This window comes from Ursus maritimus, unplaced genomic scaffold (genome assembly GCF_017311325.1).
Source record: "Ursus maritimus isolate PB19 unplaced genomic scaffold, ASM1731132v1 scaffold_16, whole genome shotgun sequence".
In the NCBI taxonomy this organism is placed as follows: domain Eukaryota; kingdom Metazoa; phylum Chordata; class Mammalia; order Carnivora; family Ursidae; genus Ursus; species Ursus maritimus.
Window position 1 is genome coordinate 45,514,557 of NW_024424008.1, and position 21,205 is coordinate 45,535,761.

Here is a 21,205-nt window from a genome sequence, read left to right on the forward strand (position 1 = left end):
AGCACGGACGATGCTTAGTGTTCATTAAATCGGTCACATCAGAAGTGCCAGAAGCAGGGGAACAGTGCTTGGGCCTGTTAGCTTTACAAATCCTCAAATTTTTAATGTGATTCAAGTCTATTCCCTTGGAAACCACAAGATTTGCTGTGACTAGCAAATGGGCATGACCTGGATAATGATTGCCCCTGTCTGGTGCCCCGGCTACCTGCTGTCCTATACAAATAGCTCGGTTCTAAATCATTTTAGCTTCTGGAGTAGCTTAAAGGACAAAGAGCGCTTCTGTGCGTTTGTGAGATGCAGGTTGAAGGTGTCAGACCGAGCAAATGGATGCGGTGGATTGTAACATTCCTGACAGAAAGCAGGAAGGGAGGGATTTTCTGAATTGGAAAGAGAGTTTGGGCAGCAGTGACTAGAAGTTCTGTTTTAATTCCCCTTCTGACCCTCCCATGCTGTTAGACTTCCACTGATACACACTGTCATCACAGTACTTTCTGCCATCTCTTCTCTGTAAGACGTGAATTCAAATTCCTAAGAGAAGAAGGAAAAGGAAACTAACATTTATTTGATGGTCTGCTCTTTGCTAGGGACTGAGCTACAGCCTGGTCCTTTTTGCCTGAAATGCTCTTTCCGTCTTTTCTTATTAACTCTTGATCATCTAAATCTCAGCTCAGAATTATCCCCTGAAGCCCTGCTTAACCCCCCCAGATTGGATGTCAATCTGAACTCCTTTGTGCTCCTCTGTGCAATCCACACATACCTCTCCGCGCCCCCTCCCCCCATGGCAACATTATACTGAGGCCATTTTCCTGTGTGTCTACATGAGGAAGGGTCATGGCTCATTCTCTTTACTTCCCGGCACCTACCACGGTTCCTAATGGGAATTCAACACCTATGTGGAATTGAATGAAGGCTGACTCCCTAAAACTGCCTTATGGATGTCCCCCGGGATTGAGGCACTCTTTCCTCCACTTGCTGGGAGTGCTGTCCCAGTTGGGTCCCTCCCTAAGAACTGCCCTCAGCAGATGGAGCTGCGGTGCCCGAAGTTCCAACCGTCCCTGGGGGGTAGTCAGTAGCCAATGGCTGGTCCATTTGGTGGAGCAAAAGCTTACACCCTTTACCTTCAAAGAGCCCTCCCAACTTCAGAGCCCTCGAGGGCTTCCTAGAGGCTCCTGTTGTACCTGTATCACCGTATGCTCTCCCTCAGCCAACCCTGCCCCCCTCACTGCCTTACAGGGGTGGTTCGGGAGACGTCTCAGCCAGCCTACTGCACGTGAATCTCCATTTCAGAGACTATTCCTGGGGAACCTAGATGACCACAGGCCCACTGCTTCCAACCAGGTCTTTCCCTGTTGCCCTGTAACGCAGAATGCATCCAGTTTTTTCCTTACCATTTGGCATTAGAAGCAAGTGACCTTTCCTGAGGGGTTTTTAATGCTTGTGACAGTGGAGAAATGCAGAGGACCTAGAAAGACTCCTTCCATGTGCCTTCATTTCTTCCTGGAAAGATTTTTGTATCCTCACTCAGCCCTACTATGTCTCCTCCAATAGGAGAGTGCGCTGAGAGGCTCAGCCTTGACTAGAGGTCAAGACCGGGTGCGATGTTTAACCTGGGGCCAAAAGGAGACCCTTCCCTGAGATGAAACACAAAGGAGGGACATTTCAGGCAGTAGCAGGGGATCGAATCGGGAAGTGCCTAGGGACTTGTGTGGCAGTGGCTCCGTAACTACCATCCCTATTCCATGGCTAGAAGTAAGGGAATGAAAACCAAGGGCCATCTGTACCATCAGAATTAAAAGTTATTTGGTAAAATGCTTTTGTTACCTTGCTGCTGCTCCTTTTCTTATGCTTTCTTCCTTTTTCCAGTTGAAGCAGATAGCCTTCGGAATTGCTACGACTAAACCTCATTTGGTTTCTTTGGCCACTCTCTGAACTGAGTTGGGATTCACTTTCGACCCTTGACAATATAGGTGGAAATGTGACGCTGGACGAGGCCTCTTCTCTGGGCTGCACCTCGGTCAGCTGCATTAGTGCTTGCTGGTGCTGCTCCATTATCTGAGTGAGCTGCGAGTCTGGAGAAGGTCTAACAGGTTGTCTGTCTGAGGAAGGATGGAATTTCCTGAACGGAGAACGGAGAAACACCCCACAAATCTGTTACTAAAAACTGCATATATAGGACTTTTAGCATAAAATGGATTTGATGTATTCATCATTCTCCAAATCAAATTATTGACCTTTAGCTTAATGTTCTTTAAAAAAGATGTATTTAGTTGAGAGAGAGCAAGAGAACATGAGCAGGAGAGGCAGAGAGAATCCAAAGCAGATTCTGCACTGAGCAGGGCTCGATCTCACGACCCTGAGATCATGACCCAAGGAGAAACCAAAAGTCAGGTGCTTAACTGACTGCACACCCAGACACCCTTAGCTTAATCTTTTCATAAATACATTAATTTCTTAAAATCCTCCTAGTTTTTCTTTAGGGTAGTCTGGCTCTTATTCAGAACTTCCATTTAGTGCATTCAGAATAGAAAAAACAGTCCTTTGAAAAGTCTTTGCCACTATAAAATACCTGGAAATGTTGGATTAAGTTTAAACAAACATGCGTTTGAATACATAGGCGAATTTGTACGAGAGGCAGGGAAACTTTGAGACCAAAATCAAAAAAGGGATTAAAAGTAAAGCAGATTTTGGATAAGCTGAAGCTATGGCTTTCTTTGTGGGAGTTTTGGATCTATGGGCTCGAGCTCTAACACTTCACTCTGGCACAGGATAGGTGGAATCTTGGCCCCTTGTCGGGTGGGGAATCAACTGAGATGCTTGCATGAAGTTCTGGGAGAGCTACGTCCTCGATAAAAGGTTGGATTAGTCAACACCTCAGTCGCCAGCATTGAGACTCAACAAAGCAAGCCTATCTTAGTCTAGTTCTCAACTGGAAGAAAATTCCTTATGAATTTCCATGGGACAGTGTGTGGGGTTCATATTTACCTTACCTACCTAGTCGTGGATTCCAACACCAAAAAAAAAAAAAAAACATAAAAATGATCCCCGAGGAGGGATACCTCTGCATCTCTGGCAGAAGTAAATGTAAAAGTTCTCTGGAGGGATACACTCCTCAAGCCTGCCTAGGTGTCTACAGATGAGATGGCTAAACATACATTCACAAGCCAAAATCCTAGAACATATGAGGAAATAATCTACCAAGTAAGAGAGTCAGCAGACACACACACACACACACACACACACACACACACACACACACAGCAGTGCTAGATTTCTAAGAACTTCTGATAGACTATTAAATAGCATTCTTAAAGCAAAATGATTAAAGAACTGAAAGAAGAAATCAGAACCATGAGAAACCTATTTTGAAAAAAGAACAGGAAGGTTTTAATCAGAACCAAATAAAAATTCTAGACATGAAAAATACTACTGAATTTCACAACTCAGTGGGTACATTAAAGCCATACTAGCTACAGCTGAAGAGAGTTATTGCATTGGGAAACTTATAGGAGGAAATTTCTCAGAAGCACTAATAGATAAAGATAGTAAATAAGAAAGCAAATTAAAGAGACCTAGAGTCTAGAATAACAGAATTTAATATACACCTATTTAGTGTTCCTGGAGGGAAAAGAGGGTAAATAATATTTTATAAAATATGTAATATTTCTTATGACTATTTCCTAATAAAGAGAAATGGATGATAATTTTGTGGAATTTATGAAAGAGATGAATCTTCAGATTTAGGAATCACAAGCCAGATTAAACATTTCATACCTAGACCTCACACAGTGAAACTTCAGAATGCCAAGAACAAAGGAAAAAGATGAAAACAAAGGAAAATTTAATTATATTGACAAAAAGCTTTTCATAGAAACCAGGAGATAGAAAACATTTTTCTATCAATTCAAGATAGAGCATAAAGGAATTTAAGGTAAATTTACCAGTGACCTACTCTTGTTGAAAAAATTTCCAAAGGATCTCTACTTCGGGAAGAAAGAGTGGAAGAAAAACTGTGAGGCAAGGACATTAATAAACAGTTAAATTTAAAACATTGTATACAATAAGCGATAATTTTTGGAGCTCTAGGTGCTGGACAAGGAGCTGAGCAAAAATACATATGCCCCAGAGGGCGACTGGATTAAAGCAATCCAGCGATTCTGAATTTGTTCTGGAGGAGAATAGAAATACTAACACCAGCCTAGGTTAGTTTTTTGAAAAAGTAGTTGGATGGACCTAGAGGGCATTATGCTAGGTGAATTGAGCCTGACTGAAACAAATACCATGGAATTCGACTCATCAATGAAATCTAAAAAATAAATAAAAAGCAGAATCTGTCCCATAAATACAGAGAACTATCGGTGGTCAGAGGGGAGGAGGGAAGGGGTTAGGAAAAATGGGTGAAGGAGAGAGGGAGGTGCAGGCTTCCAGTTATGAAATGAATAAGCTACAGGAATAAGAGTCACAGCTTCGGGAACAGTCAGTGGTATTGTAATAGCAATGTAACGGGACAGGTGATAGCTACACTTGTGAATGTAACATAATGTATAAACTTGTCAGATCACTGAGTCGTACACCCAAAACTAATGGAACATTGTGTGTCAGCTATACTCAAAATAGAGAATATATATTTCCAAATCTGTAGAGGGGAAAAAGTAACAAAACTCTATTAGTTCAATAGAAGATCTAGATATCTATATATATATAGAGAGAGAGAGATGTAAAAGTATAGAAACAATAGGGTGATTGAAAGGGCAAATTAAGATGGTAGAAATAAATCCAAATATGACCACAATCAATGTAAGTAGCTTAAAGTTGGAAATCCATTTGTGATAAAAGCTCTTTGCAAAAGGAATAGGAACAGGAGAAATTTCCTGTCTCCCCTCCCTGTCTATCAAAAGTTACATATTTTTAATGATATGAATGTTAGAAGCACTCCCTCTAAAGTCAGGAAAGAAAGACCAGGATGGCTGCTATCTATCACTACCTCTTTCAGGAAGCTAAATCTGAATTTTATTGAATGTACACTCCATACCTCCAAGTACAGCACTGAAATATCTTCGCATCACTTCAGATATGCAGATTGTCTCCCTGCTTTGAGAGTCAGCTCCTGGAAGGTACGAGTGGGTCATGCTACTATTGTATCTTCCGTAGCATTTCAGCAGTGGGTTTAGTGCATATCAGGTATGTGATAAATGCCTTTGATTGAATGACATCAGGAAATGTCCCCTGAAGTGATTTTTAAGATAATTTTCTTTTTCTGATTATAGAAGGAATACATCTACATTGCAGGGACTTTGAACAATTCAGAAAGTGTGAAGATGACGTTAGAAATAACCCCAACCTCTCTTGCCAGAAATAACCGCTATTGACATTTTGGTGCATTTTTCTTTCTTTGTGCATAGCTTTACGTAATAGAGCTTCTACTCCTTAGATATGAATTTGTACCTTACTATTTTCTTTTTTATAGAAGTGTTTCCTTATAACCATAACTTTTAAGGATTACATGATATTAAATACCATAATTTACCTAAACCTTTCCTTATTGTTGGATTATTGTTGTCATTTTGGTAAATGATCGTACTTTCGTGCGTACATATTTTTCTGTATTTTCGATGATTTCCTTAGGATAGGTCAATACAATGTCAGAGATAGTTTCTTCCAAACATTACTTGTAACCCTCAAAATATACTGATCTTTTTTTAATGACTGGTCCCTCTGTCCTCCTCCCCACCCTCCAACCTCTGGCTTAACTACAGTGGAAAAACTAGAGGAGACAGGGAAGAAGAAAAATACATTGAAAGTGGACCGTTTGAGGCAGAAATCAGAGCCACCTGGGACGCCTGGGTGGCTCAGCCTGTTAAGCGTCCAACTCTTGGTGTTGGCTCAGGTCATGATCCCAGGGTCGTGAGAACAAGCCCAGTGTTGGGGGGGGTCTGCACTCAGCAGGGAGTCTGCTTGAGATTCTCTCTCTCCCTGTCCTTGTACCCCTCCCACCTCCCATACTTGCCGTGCTCTCTTAGATAAACAAATCATTAAAAAAAAAAAATCAGAGCCAAGGACCTTGTTAGGTGATGTTTTCCTCTCCCCTGACCACCCCCATGACCTGCCCATCCCCCATTCTCCTGTCTTCAATGGTCTCTCACTTCTCCTCCAGAAAAACGCTTGAGAAAAGGGAATTCTTACCATAATATTTCTAAGTTCTTATATTTTGTCTCTGTGTAAGTCTGCTTGGGTTGCTTCTTATTTTCCCTCGATCCATTAACATTTTTGTTACGAATGGACCGGGAGCCTTTCTGGCTCAGGGGTACTTGTCTCTTAGCAAGCTCATTATGGTAGTTCAAGTCCATATTGGAAAGGGTGTTGATGTGTAGCTGCTGATGTGACGGTCTTTTCTCTTCCTGGCCTTTGTGTCCTCTTTCTTTCTTAACATCCACCGAGGGGTATCCAGTCGAGTTTTTGTACAATACCTTGTCAAAAGCCTGCTGGGGTGGAGCAAATTTATTGGAGGTTACTTTGGGCTCCTGGCTCCTAAGTGCACTTGAGTGTTGTAAATCATTGTCAGGCACGTTCATAATTCTGATTGTTTCGTGCTTCAGAGAAGTATCCGTAGGCTTATTTTGGTGTTGTTGCTGTCTGGGAGTGTTGTTCTGCTCTCTGTGACTGGCAGCCATCTCTTCTGTCACCAAGGACTTCAGGCCATGCTGACATTTAGGCTGGTTTCGAATCTTGTGCTTGGCTGGTTTTCTGGAAGGTTGCTGGCCATTGGTTGTTTCAGAAGATGGACCTCTCAGTACGCTGTTTGACTTTGCACTTTCATATTGAGACAAGTGTTCCTGATAATTCTAAAAAGATATCTTTGGTTAATGTAAAGTCAGACGCTTCCCATTTTACTTTAGTATTTTTCAAACTAGGAGTTGAGGCTTCTGGGAAGTTGACCACAGAATTGAAAGGATATAAAGAGTACAGCAGGTCCTTTCCTAATTTCAGGATATGCGAGTGATTAGCTGAGTAATTCCTCCTGGCAACTTCAGATTACGAATTTTCTAGAAGTAGGGAGCTTAGAATGGGCTTTATATTAAGGACAAGTCTTTGACTTCAAATGTAAAATGAAGTGTTACCAAATGGGGGGGGGGGAGGTAGGGGAAGGAGTTTTACCTCCACAGGGCTACAGGCAAAAAAAGTACAAATCTACATCAAAATATGCAAGTTTATTTTAACTAAGGTGAATATTTTTAAAAATGTCAACCAGAGAGGACCTCAATGATCCATTTTACCAACAAAGTACAAGTCAAATATGAGCTACAATTTAGATGATCAGATCTTCTTACTCATATAGGTCAGAAGCTAGAAATGACCTCTTCACCAGATGAAACAAATTAGTTTTTATTCAGAGGATTATAAAAGAGTCTGCACTGTGATAGGACATCTGTGAAACCACAAGGGTTGTTTTGCTTCAGTTCCTTAATATAGCCTGTACTTAGGCAATCAAACATCTGGGGGAAATATTTCAATTTCAGAACGGTCTTTATGCTTTTCAAAGTCTTGTAACAACAAGATGTACTCCTGGTATAATAGATACACTATGTAACTATATTGTGCTAAGCCATTTAGAAATATTTTCCAAGGAATAAAGCACTCATTACTTTGTGAAAAACTACCAGAGTTAAGTGGCCTTTGGAAAGAATGATTAAATGCTTAGTAAAAACAGTGATATGACCATATGCATCAGTGTGGTATAAAAATGCAACATATTTTTTTCTTTCTGAACACACATATAAAAAAATCTCTACCTGGGCAACGTTAATTGAAAAATGCCAGTTACCTGGGTCATTCGGGGGGGGGGGGGGGGAACCTTAAAGTGAATTAATCATATTTGTGCTCAGATTGTTTTAGCTTGTCATGAAGAATGATCAAATTACTGGAATGAGTTCAACTTTTATTTCACTTTTCTGACATAATGACTAAGACCATCCTTCTCCTGTATAATATTAAATAGTATTCTATTTCTAATGAAATCTCCCTATAATGGTGAGGTTGAGATTGTTAAATTTAAAGCAGTCTTCTACAATAATATTACTTCGCATATCGGACTGTTAAGTATAAATGGCTTATCTGAAATTCAGAGCATGTTTTCCCTGCTTTCTGGAGGACTGGCCAGGTTCTGATGAGTTTGTCTACACTTAGAATTTTTACCTGTGGTACTCCAAAAAAGAAAAACTTCCTTTACTATATTTCAATTAAGAAAGGTCTTTCTTCCATGCAGTATATGGAACTGCATGGGGAAAATGCGGGCAAGAAGGCTCTGCAAATAGATAGCCCAGGAGCATCTTTCCTTATAGTGGACCCAGAAGAAAACTGCTACTTTACAATCTTATCAGTTGTGTTAATGAAACACAATGGCTCTTTTCATGGCCATCACTACTGTTCATGAAGGTAAAAAACCAAAAGAAAAAAAAGCCCACCTGTGCTACAATCTATAAATATTTATTGAAGCTGATGATATCATTTTTATTTTTATTTTTTTTTAAAGATTTTATTTATTTATTTGACAGAGAGACAGCCAGCGAGAGAGGGAACACAAGCAGGGGGAGTGGGAGAGGAAGAAGCAGGCTCCCAGCGGAGGAGCCCGATGCGGGGCTCGATCCCAGAACGCCGGGATCACGCCCTGAGCCAAAGGCAGACGCCTAACGACTGAGCCACCCAGGCGCCCCTGATATCATTTTTGTTTTTTTAAAAAGATTTTATTTACTTATTTGAGAGAGACAGAGTGCACAAGCAGGGGGAGGAGCAGAGAGAGGGAGAAGCCTACTCTCCACTGAGCAGGGATCCTGATGTAGGACTCAATCCCAGTACCCTGGGATCATGACCTGAGCCGAAGGCAGATGCTTAACCAACTGAGTCACCAAGGCGCCCCTGGTAATTTCATTAAAAAAATTTGTCAGGGGCGCCTGGGTGGCTTAATCAGTTGAGCATCTGACTCTTGGTTTCAGCTCAGGTCATGATCTCAGGGTCCTGGGATCGAGCTGCACGTCAGGCTCTACACTCAGCACGGAGTCTGCTTGACATTCTCTCTCTTCCTCTCCTCCTGCCCCTCCCACCACTCATGCTTGCTCTCTCTCTAACTAAATAAAATCTTTTTTTAAAAGATTTTATTTATTTATTGGAGAGACGGAGCGAGGAGAGAGAGCGCGCGCACTAGAGAGCACAAGTGGAGGAGAAGCAGACTCCCCGCAGAGCAGGGAGCCCCATACAGGGCTCGATCCCAGGACCCTGGGATCACGACCTGAGCCGAAGGCAGACCCTTAACCAACTAAGCCACCCAGGTGCCCCTAAATAAAGTCTTAAAAAATAAAAATAAATATTTGTCAACCTTTTAATTGCTAGAAAAATAAGTGAACAGGAGCTTTTTCTGCTGCTATCCAACCGTACATGTCCCAGTTCTCTGTCCTCATTCCCACCAACAAAGACAAACAAAAGCATCAGGAATTTTTTCCTTAGGGTACCGGACCTGAAATCTTGGGTTACCACTTGGTTTTAATCACGTTCTACCTTTGCGGCTGACAATTCAGATTACAATAGTACTCTTCACAGGGTGCTCTGTCAACAAGGCCAAGGACTTATCATTTTATGAAACTTCAATTGTCTCAAGTGTTAAATCCTCTATTCACATAAGTGTAAGTGCCCAGAGATGGCATTTCAGTCCCCAGAAAGGAAGACATTTACGGGCTCGATGTGATTTCTCTCACCTTCTGAGCAGACTACTTGAGATCTGTGGTTTACTGAAGATTTATTACCCGACAACTGAGACATCAGGTGTCACTTTTTAGGTCGCAAGACCTGAGTTCCCTCAAGTTAACATACAAAGCCGTTCTCAGGCTACTTAATCTCCACCAGCACTGAAATCCTCTATACCGTCCTGTTCTCAATGGGGTTCTTTTGTTAGCGATACTCACAATCAGTCCTACTCCATGCACTCAGGGTAACTGCTTAATGGCACTAGGTTTTCCCAGCACACACACAACAGTGGCCACTGGTACAGCGTTCGCACTGGGGAATCCTGATGCCTAATACGGGGATGATAATTTCTTAGATCCACACTTAGTTATTCATGTTCGTTCATACTGTGCCATCCAAGGGTGGTTTGCCCCCAACCCTATGAAAGGCAGTGTCTAGCTGCTTCTCTTTTATGGCTTTCCTGTTTACAAGCCCTAAGCAGAGGGGAAGGATGCATGTTCTGTCTCAGCCAAAGGTGCATCTGCTTTAAAACAAAAGCCATTCTTGCTCTTCGTTGCCCTGATCAACCTTGAGGGTTGTGCCTGGGCTCCGAGATCAGCTCTGACGTAAAGACGTGTCTGGTGTGTTTATTAATAATAAAACACAAATACTTTGAGCAGGGGTTATCAATTCCATCTGATACTATTAAGAACATTTAGAGCACATGTATTGACTGGCTCTCACATTCAGCATTAGTAAGGGAGGGCTCTATGTTCAGATGAATAAAAGAAGCATAGCTCTCTTGATGATATTGGAGGCAAAACTAAAATAATAGCTCTTCTATTCTTATAATAATAGGAGAGGTAGGAAGATTACTTAGGAAGTGGTTACAAGGACTTTGATATCAATTAGTCAACAATCCTACCTACTTTTCACACTGTCATTCCTTTGCCTGGCCTACAAAGTCAAGAGTTAATTTAGGGTGGCAAGAAAGGAAACCTCCTATTTCATTTTGCCAAAGCTTCACTTAATTGGAAAACTTTCTGTTTTTTTTTTTTTGTATTGACCGCATGCTCCGTGCCTGGGAAGGATCTTCTGCTATTGGGAATGTGCTCCCTCACACGAGCTGGCAAGGGTCAGACCCTCAGCTAAGTAGTACTGGGTCCAGTTCTGGATACAAAATGGAACTGAAATTTGGGAAAAGCTGTGAAGGTTCACAGGGGAGCACAGAAGGATCCAGGACAAGACCTATGTGGAAAGGTAAAGTGAAGACGGATGACTGAGGCATGAGTAGGACGCTTACACAGAAAGGGATGCTGATGACCATCAATTGTCAGTATTTTGAAAGCGAAGATGCATAGGCTTAAATGGCCTCAGGGGCTTTGTTTCTGGCATATCTTGTTTCCTTGCCCTATCTCTGGTTTCTCCACCTTGCAGCTTGTGAATGTATTTCCATCTCTTCTATGAAAAAAAAATGCAAGAATCCCTCACTTGACCTCAGTCTCCAGTTGAACCTCATCTCTTGTTCCGGTGAAGCATCTTGCAGGTGTAGGCTGCACTGGCCATCCTTTTCCCTCTCCGGTTGTGCCCTCTACAGCTTGTAAGAGAGCACGGATTCCCACCACCCTGCCCATGCTGCTCTGCTCGGGCCACCGGTAACCTCTTCCTAGTGAAATCCTCTGGGCACCGTTTTCTTTAACTTTTCACTTTTTCAAACTTACAAAATTAAGTCAAACTTACAGGAAAATTGCAAGAATAGTATGGAGAACTCCCAAATAGTCTTACTGAGGTTCATTAACGTTGTGCCAACTTCATCTTTCTCTGTGTCTCTCCACATATAGATAGATGGACACTCAAATGTACATATATGTCATTTCTGTGACTACTGTGTGCATTGTTGCTACTTGGTTTTTTCCTGAATCCTTTGAAACTGGCATGTATGAGTTGCATGTATCATCATTCCCTTTTGATGGCAACTTTTTAAGTAAAAAGTAAATAACTCTTCCCTGCAGAGTTTGACCCTGTCCACTGATGTCTCTCTCTTGATTTTCAGGTCTCGGGTTCCATGACACTATTTTACCTTGGGTGGCCCTCCACCTCTCTGGCAAGCCCTTCACAGTCTCTCACCTTCTGCTCTCTTCCTCTGCTTATCCTTAAAATTAACCATACTGTACCAGGCCCTGTTCTTGACCCTCCTCTCTTCTCCCACTACCTACAATTCCTGGGGCATCTCAGTAATTTCTGCAGCTTCAGTCCACCAGGGAGTGGATTCTTACGATCGAATGTACATTGCTAACTCGGATGTCTCTCCTGAGTTCTATGCTAGGGCTACTTTTCTCCTCCAAACTCGACATCAGGCTCACCACCCCTGCTCTCATGCCCTTCCCCCATTCCACCCCAGCATGAAAGCCCTCCTTTTCTTCCTCAGTGGTATTAGTACTACTCATCAGACCCTTGGAAACTAGTCTCTTTCTCTCTCCCCCATTTACCTTGTATTCAAGCAATTGCTGAATTTGTTAATCTCACTCCTTGACCTCCTCTAGGTAGGCGCTGAGAGGGCATCAGGTGCTGCCCTGACCCGTAGGAAGTTTCATCCAGTTGGATTTAGATCTGTCCACTGTACTGAAAAGCGAGCTAATGGCGTGCGGAGTGTGAGACAGACCCAAAGCAGGTGCTGCTGCCCTGAGTTCTCACGTGATCTCTTGCAGGAGCCACAGCAAACGTCCCCTAACTGGTTTTGCTGTCTCCGCAATCTTTTTTCCTTCCAGTCTATTCTCTAGACCCTGGCTAGAATGAATTTTCTACCGTGTTAAGCCTGATCATGTCACGAGCCTGCTTAAAATTTGCCAGTGGCTTCCTGCCATCTGCAGGATAAAATCTAAAATCTTTTGGCCGACATGAAAGCCTTCCAGGTCCCCTACCTCTAGTTACCTGTCCAGCTCGTGTCACACCGCTCCCCTCCCTCACTCGTGCTCCTCCAGTTCCTGAGCTGTAAGTGGGGCTGAGGACACACCACGTCTCTCAATCTCTCAGACCTCTGCTCCCATTTGTCTGTTTGCCATGTTTTGTTCCATCCTTCTAGGGTTAGTTCAAACACTGTCTCTTTTCAGGAGACTTTTCTTGTCTTTTTAAGGCAGAATTAGGTGCTTCTTTAGTTCCTACTGCATATTGAACCTACGTTCCTATGATTGCATTATAATGATTGTGTAACTGTCTTCCGGCTAAAGTTTTGAGCTCCTTGAGGGTAGGGACCATTTTTTAAAAAAAGATCTTTTACTACTTTATTTTTTTTAAAGTTCTTTTTTTTTCCTTTTTTTGGAACCATGTTTATTGGGGCCAGACCCCTGACCCCAAGTGCCTGGAATATAGTAGATACTCAATAAAAATTTTTTGGTGGGAAGTATTTTGATTTCACGTAAACACATTTCTTATTAGTGGGAACTATTCATTGTTAGAGTAGGTCTACTGAGGAATGTGTAGAGTCTTCTAAGTTATCTTTCAAGAAAAGAAACCTTTCAGAGAGGCCCATTTTCACGAAATGATTTTTAAATGTTTCTGTAACCAGCCAGTAAGTATTTACTGAGTGTTCGCTTTGGGCAAAGCACTGTGCTAACAGATGTAGAGAAACGTACAATCTTAACGTTCAGGCAGCTTCTAGTGTAGTTGGTACAAAAGGAATGCAGGTAGCAGTTAATGAGATGGGGCCAAATATGATAAACACTAAGGGAGGGGTCCAGACCATGGCACGGTGGTCTCCGAGAGAGGGGGCAGAGGATGGAGTGGGAGAGGCTGGGAAATTCTCATGGAGGTTGGGGGATCAGAAAGAAGGCCCTGGATTTGGGTAGTTGAATAGGAGAAAGAAAGGCAGCCTGGAGCTGAGTGCCTGCCTAGCTGGCTAGGATGCTGCGGGGAGTTAACAAATCCTTTCTAAATAAAGGGAAGCGTCCCGTGGACCACTCTGTGATGATCATTTTAGGTCAAATGATCTTTAGATGTTTGGCTCCTCTTTGTCCTCATTCAGGAGTGGGTTATGAACAAATGAGTTCTAGTACACAGGGAATACACAGCATTCTTTTGGCTTTCTTCTGATTTTCTTCCATACAAAATTTTTGACTGCCTTTCTCAAAGGCCATGCCACGAATCAAGCCCTGTGATTATTTTATCGTTGGCTGAGATCCTATGATTTTCTGTAGTGATGATTACGGAAGCTCTAGGTTGCAAGAACCTTACACGCTTCCAATAGGTTTATGATGATTTCAGTAACTAGAGAAAAATATCCTAGCATAATAGCTGCTGGGATGCATCTAATAGTTCATTTTGGGCAACTCTTCATCTAATAAGGAAGAAACTTAAGGCTTGGGGGGAGTTGAGATTTGCCCAAAGTTCTGCAGCAACTAAATGACAGGCAAAAGTCCAGAAATCCATGTCTTCGGACCCAGTGCATTATCTGTAACCCACGACAAAACCTTAAAGTGTTTCTCTTGTCCTCTCCATCCTGTTGGCCAAGCTCCCTGGGCTCTCTCTGAGGTCTGGTGTAGACCCTGTCCTCTACATCCCACTGCCATGGACATTTCAGTACCTCTCAACCTCTGGGTGAGGTCCCCCCTGGCATTAGCTTTCAGGAAACTCTGGGTGAATGACTGTATGTATGTATGTATTTATGCATGCGTGCGTGCATGCTTGCAACTCTGAGAGTGACCTGGAAGCCACCATGAAGGAAAGAAGATGATTTAGGTGGTCCCTCTTTTCTAAATTCTCTGAAACTGGAATGAACTTTATTTTTATTATTATACCTTCAGCACTGTACATAGTTTGAACTGATGGTGTCAGTAGGCTGTCTAGGCTGGGTGACTTCATAGGGCTCACCCCTCCTTCAGCGGGGATAAAATCTGGTGTAAGAGTGACTGCTCCACAGAACTCCACACACTGGTCCCAGAAGAAATCATCTGCTAGTGCTTTTCCTCTTCTAGAGAAATGGTCAGTGGAGATGATTTCGTAAAAATCTTCCTCCAAATCACATTATGATGTTAGAGTAGTAAACCCAGGGCCAGGAAAGGATATTTTCGTGCTAAATTATCAGTTAGTAGGCTTTCCCATCCTGCAAATGAGGATTCAGGGAGGCTCTGGGGATTCCCGTCCATTTTTAGGGATCGTGTTCCCCATCAGCTAGGGATGCTGTGACTACTGGCTCCATAAGGAAACAGACTTGGGAGCAGTGCAGATCTGGACAATCTTTTGCAACTGTGATTTCCCCCCCTCCGCCCATGCATTTTCTCCATTCCTTTCTTCTGTTTGGGGTTTTAACTCTGAGTGTTTAAAGAGTATGTGATGATTTTTCTTCCAGGAAATTGAGAACTTTTGGGAAAATGGGTAGAATTTGCTGACTGAGCAAGCAATGGCCCATGTGGGCAGAAACCAGTCTTACCCTTAGAAGGGTGGGTCACTACCCTCAGGCATAAGAATAAACCTGTAAGTGATAAGAAGTGAGTCATGAACATTACTTATATTAAGCCGTAACCCTTGCAACCCATTTAAAGTTCAATCTAGCAAGTTACCTTGAGCTGTTGGGCTCTTTGATGCCATTTGTCTTCAGGATTGACGGCAGCATTTTCAATCTCTTTGGCGTTCTGAACAGACTTCTTGTCAGTTACACTGATGGGGTAGGAGATCTAAGAGGGTAAAACATAAAGCGTGTTAATGGGATTCATTTTAAGTCTTACAGCCACGAGGCTCGTCTGTGTACTCTAGAAAGAGGTCCCGCAGGGCTACGTTTTATTTGTAGTTCAAGGATATATCTTAGTCCTCAGGGACCTGAATTGTTCCCAAGGAAAACGGGAATAAATAATGTTTTCTCTTATAAGCATGATGTGAGAATTGGTGCTTTGAGGTCAAACTACTATTTACTTTAAATGTTCAATACACACTCAAGGGACCCAATTTTAAAACAGTCATCTGAACCGGATGGAGCAACTAATGTTGAGTATATTAAATGGAATAATGAATAGTGAAATAACACTATGCTTCAAGATAATGATAACAATAGAAATAACAATATTTAATATACATTGAATGTTCATGGTGTGCTAGTAGGTTGTCCTAAGCACTCAGCATATATTCTATCAGTTATACTCTATTAAACCTTATCACGTATGTACTATTATTACCCCCTCTTTTCGCAGATGAGAAACTGAGGGACAGAGACTTTAAATCACTTGCCCAGAATCAAAAGCTAGTAAGTGGAGGAGTCGGGCAGTCTAACTCCAGAGTCTCATATTTAGCAATTTTGAAATATCATCTTTGGCTTGCAGAACTTGTAATGTTGGCACTCCATGAATTTGAATGATGTAGCTCAGAGGTTCTCAACTTTAGTCAGATGTTGGAATGACAAAATATCAGTGCCCTGGTCCCATCCCAGACCAATTAAATCAGAAGCTCTGGGGGTGGGCAGGGTGTAGGGTGGCTCAGTGGGTTAAGCGTCTGCCTTCAGCTCAGGTTATGATCTCAGGATCCTGGGATCGAGCCCCCCACTGGGCTCCCTGCTCAGTGCGGGGTATGCTTCTCCCTCTCCTCTTCCCCCTGCTCATGTTTCTCTCTCAAATAAATAAAATCTTAAAAAAAAAATCAGAAGCTCTGGGGTGGTCCCAGATAGCATTATACTTTAAAAGTTCCCCAAGTGGGTCTACTCTTCAGCCAAGTTTGGGAGCCACTGATGAAGGCAGCTACATGGGACTTAGGTCCCCAAATTAGGGAGGCCCTTCATTGCCTCCATTAGCTACCTATTTTATTTTTAAAGCTTATTTTTAAAAAATAATCTCTACACCCATTCTGGGACTGCAAACTCACAATCCCGAGATCAAGAGTCATATGCTCTCTCTCCTGGGCCAGCCAGGTACCCTGCTATCTATTTTAAATCTAGAATTCTAGCCACCAGGAAGCATTTCAGAAAGCAAACTTAGTTATACAGTCTTACTGCTGGTGAAAGAATCTGGAGGTAATCCGGTATAACCGCTTAGTACTTCTGTACCGTTCCTGGTAGGTACTCATCCGCTTGCTGCCTAAACACACATGCCTTTCTCCTAGCAGGAGTCACCTGTGTATGTTACTACAGGCTTAAGGATCCTCTGTAGGGACGCCTGGGTGGCTCAGTCGTTAAGCGTCTGCCTTCGGCTCAGGGTGTGATCCTGGGGTCCTGGGATCGAACCTCACATCAGGGTCCTCTGCTGGGAGTCTGCTTCTTCCTCTCCCACTCCCCCTGCTTGTGTTCCCTCTCTCGCTGGCTGTCTCTATCTCTGTCAAATAAATAAATAAAATCTTAAAAAAAAAACAAAAAGGATCTTCTGTGGACTGAGGACGGAGCATAAGGTGGCTTCTGAACATTCCCTTTCTGTGGGACATCTGGTCCTTTCCACCATCCCGTGGAGTAAGATGTTAGCTCTCTTCGTCTCTGTTTCACGGATGGTAAACATACTGTAGTATCACTGAAACATCTAAATGTTACAAAGTTCTTCACTTCTTCCTATGAGAGCAGAAATATATCTTCCTGTAATTTCTAGCCCTCTGCCCCCTGAAAGAATGGATTAGGTCAATCTCTCTCTCAGACAGTAGCCCCAAATGTTAGCGGCTGACTGTGATGCCTTTGCCAAGTCTCCTCTTATTTACAGGACCTGTGGCAAAGGCTGGGCTCCTTTGGTCACTGTGCTTTATGGCTTGTAAAGGTTGACGTTCCCGTTTCTAAACTCCTATAACTCATTTTTAGATTTAGATTCTGGATTTTACACTTGTTTTATTAAATTGTCCCTTGTGGACTGTGTGGTGTGAGAAGCAGCAAGCCGTGTAATGCTGGGAAAAGCATGGGATTTAGAATCTGTCATATTTTTGTAAATAAGATTTTATTTATTTATTATTTGAGAGCGTGCGAGAGTGAAAGAGCACAAGCAGGGCAGAGGCAGAGGGAGAAGCAGGCTCCTCACTGAGCAGGGAGCCCGATGCGGGACTCAATCCCAGGACCCTGGCATCATGACCTGAGCCAAAGGCAGATGCTTAAGCGACTGAGCCACCCAGGTGCCCCCAGAATCTGTCATGTTTGTGTTCAGTTTCTCTTGCTGCTCCTTACTTTTACTTTACATTTATGCAGGCTTTCCCATTATTCAAATGGGAAAGAGGGGGAAATATTTGTTTAAATATTAATAAGTCAGCATCTGACAATAAAGATAACCTCATTCCTCACCGCTCAATGTGGCTTCTGTGGCCACAAGCGAGACGACGTTTATTTTGGGTGAACTCTTCTCTCTACCTGTCTGCATACCTGCCACCGTTACTCACATACATAGATATGGCAAACAGATGGTATGGAAGATTAGATACCTAGAGGTTGATCTGAAAATGAGAAAAAAAGGAAAAGACTTCTTCATCCTTGAATTATCATGGCAAATACAGGAGCAAAATGTGCTATTGGATCATGGGATTTTCCAGATTACAAATAGGAGTATTCAACAGATTTTGAAAGATTACCTACTCTGCAAAAGGAAAACTTCCCAATACCACGAAATAGCGTAACTTGCTCTGAAATAGAAAGTTTAGAAATATAAATGCTGCCATTGAAGGTTAGGAACTGTGTGTCATGATGCCATCTCTCGGTCCCTCTCCTGGCAAAACATGAGAGGAGAGCGCCTGGGTGGCTCAGTGGGTTAAGCATCTGTCTTCGGCTCAGGTCATGATCCCGGGGCCCTAGGATCGAGCCCCTCATCCGGCTCCCTGCTCAGCGGGGAGTCTGCTTCTCCCTCTCCCTTTGCCACTCCCCCTGCTTGTGCTCTCTCCCTCTTTCTGTTGAATAAAATCTCAAAAAAAAAAAAAAAAAAAAAAAGAAAGAAAGAAAGAAAAGAAACACGAAGAGACTATAAAAGTATTAGGTTTCAAAGCTTTGGCCCCTGTGATTGCAAAGGTTTCTATCCCTTATTGCCATATTGTTAAAGGGAAACACCACCATTTAGAAGTCAAATCATCTCTTTCCTGGGCAAGAAATGAAGGCAGAGTTGGAAAAAAAAAAATCTAAATAGTCTGCCTAAGCAGGTGAGGAAATAATCCTTTTTCAAACCTCAAACAGGTGATGTCTTGTACAAAAATGTTATCTGGGGCTTGGGGGAAAAAAATTGGGTTGATTCCTAGATCTGCCACTGGGAGGTTTGATTTTCTGGCTTTTGTAAAGGGGACTTGGTTTAGTTAATTCAGTCTGTCACTGGCGATACTGATTGACTGCCCAGGATGGGATCCCTTACACACAGCCTTGGTAAAAAGCTTCCGAATTCCAAATACACTGTCCTACGTTTCCTTCCCCAGACAGTGTAGGATGTGCGATATTTCCATCCGCAGGCTGTTTTGGTGGAACTCGCCGTCTGAATCACCCCAGTGAGAGTCTCAGGGCAAGTAAAGCATACTTCTACATTATCTCTTTGAAAGTGGAATGGGACACAACCTCTGCCAGCTATTTTTTTTTTTTTTTGTGAACCATTCTATTAATACCAATCAAATCGAGAAAATGATCAAATGAAATTGCATTTTGAGCATCATAAGCTGTGTAATGTCTATTCTGTTAAATTGGGGCCTATAATTGCTTCTCTACTGAAAAGATACAACAAAGACAGCAATCATGGCATGTCATTATCCCAGACTAGAAAACCGGCCTTTGCTGGGAGGACTTCAAAGGCTTGTGGTTCTCGAATTGCATTTGGCTGCTATTGATGAAACGCGGGCAATCCTGATCAGGTGTTTACACTGAGGTAAGGCGCAGAGCAGAGAGCCTGAGTGCCTGGGTCTAGAGCCATTAAAAAATTGTACATTATGTTCCTCGCTTTGAAGTGAGGGTTTGTAGGAAGGAAAGGAACTCAGATTGAGTACAGCTGAGCTAGATTGGGCTGCTACTTCTCTCAAAGAAACTCATCAGGTTCTTAGAGAATCGGCACCCCACAAAAAAGTTGAGGCTTTACACCAAGTTGGTGTCTCTGCACAGACACACACTGAGACGTGTTTAGGAAGCATATGATCCTTAAGTTCCACAATCACTGCAAGTTTTGCTCCTTTATTCCTTGATATTGTGGGTTTTTTTTAAATCACGTTATGTGGAGCCCCACAATTAACGTATCCGTTTGCTTGTTATTTCCTGATGGGATTAACAACTAGCACAGAGCCAAGTGAAAATAGGCCAAAGAGTCTGATTTTTTTTTTAATGTAATATTTGCTTACTGTCACTCCAACACATCTGTTACTTAATCCCTCTCTTCGGGACCTAATCACTGGATCCAGCAAGCATTGGTTAACTTGGCTAATGAGCGATCGGCTGCATTAATTCTGTTCTATTTCTGATTCATTGTGCTCTGCGGCAGTCCGAGCCCGCTAACATCTCTCTCTCTGTCTCTCTCTCTGTCTCTCTCTCTGTCTCTCTCTCTCTCTCTCCATACGTGGCCAGCAGAGGCGGCGGAGGCAAGGCGGCATAGAGAGCCCACCATTGTCAGGCTCCAACACGGATATTTTGCCCTGTTTGTATTATCTGGGGATTTGGATTCGCGATTCAGCTGTTTAGAGACAAAGCACGTGAACGATTTTGGCTCTGCTGTCGGTTGCTTTCTCCGTTCCTGCAGGACACTTCGTAATGCATTTCACACGTAGGTGCTCAGTCAGAACGTGATGACATTGGAACCTTAGGAGATACTACTTTTTTGCATTCATTTTTCACATAAGATCCTGCAGCTTCTAAAACCCCCGAACTAATGATGCCAGCCACCGCTTTAAAACCCTTCAGTGCTTCCCCATTGCCCTTAATCTTTAAAGGTTTAAGGTCCTGCATTCTGTACTTCTTGCTCTTTTCACATCGTACTTTCCTAACTCTGCGGTTGGGTTGGGCCACAGGCACCCTTATCTCTGGGTCTGTGCGTAGGCCATCCTTTGCTGGGAAACCCCTCTTCACCTCACTTATTCTGACCAATCCCATTCCCTGCTGCTGTTACAGCCTGGGCTGAAATGGAACTTCCTCCAGGAAGCCTTCCTTGATTCCTCAGAGGTTACAATAGAGGCACCTGAGCCCAGGGCCTTTGTACTTTCCCTTTTGTAACAAGTATTACCTTGGTAATTAGGTTAGTTTCCCCTCTAGACTGTAAGTCCCAGCTCTGGCGGCGCTATTCACAAGGGTCACGCGGCGGTCCTGAATGTGCCCGGCGCATACGTGCTCAGAAAATATTAGTGAAAAGACCTATCTACACGGAGCACTGACCTCTCCATTTACATCAAAACACATAGAATCTACTGGTGTATCTGGCTAGATTGGGGGCTTATAATAAAGCAGGTAGCTAACTGTCAACAAAATAAGGTGGAAAGCAGGTCTTATCTTTCCCTCTCCCTTGCTCGCTCCGCCCAAAACCACTGAGCCGTCACCCTTCACATGTGCTGTTCCCTCTTCTAGGAACATGCTTTCCTCCAATATTTGCATGATGCACTCTCTCAC

General features: G+C 42.8%; 1 protein-coding gene across 1 annotated transcript in view; it reads right to left on the reverse strand.

The window, feature by feature from the left end:
- The window catches only part of JHY (junctional cadherin complex regulator), a 54,525-nt gene that overhangs the window by 9,199 nt on the left and 24,121 nt on the right, over positions 1-21,205 (reverse strand). Inside the window, exons 3-5 of the mRNA XM_008689949.1 lie at positions 15,267-15,380; positions 6,181-6,839; positions 1,822-2,116 (exon numbers count right to left, since the gene is read on the reverse strand). Coding sequence (XP_008688171.1) covers positions 1,822-2,116; positions 6,181-6,839; positions 15,267-15,380 — 1,068 coding nt within the window. The remainder of the gene's footprint in view (positions 1-1,821; positions 2,117-6,180; positions 6,840-15,266; positions 15,381-21,205) is intronic.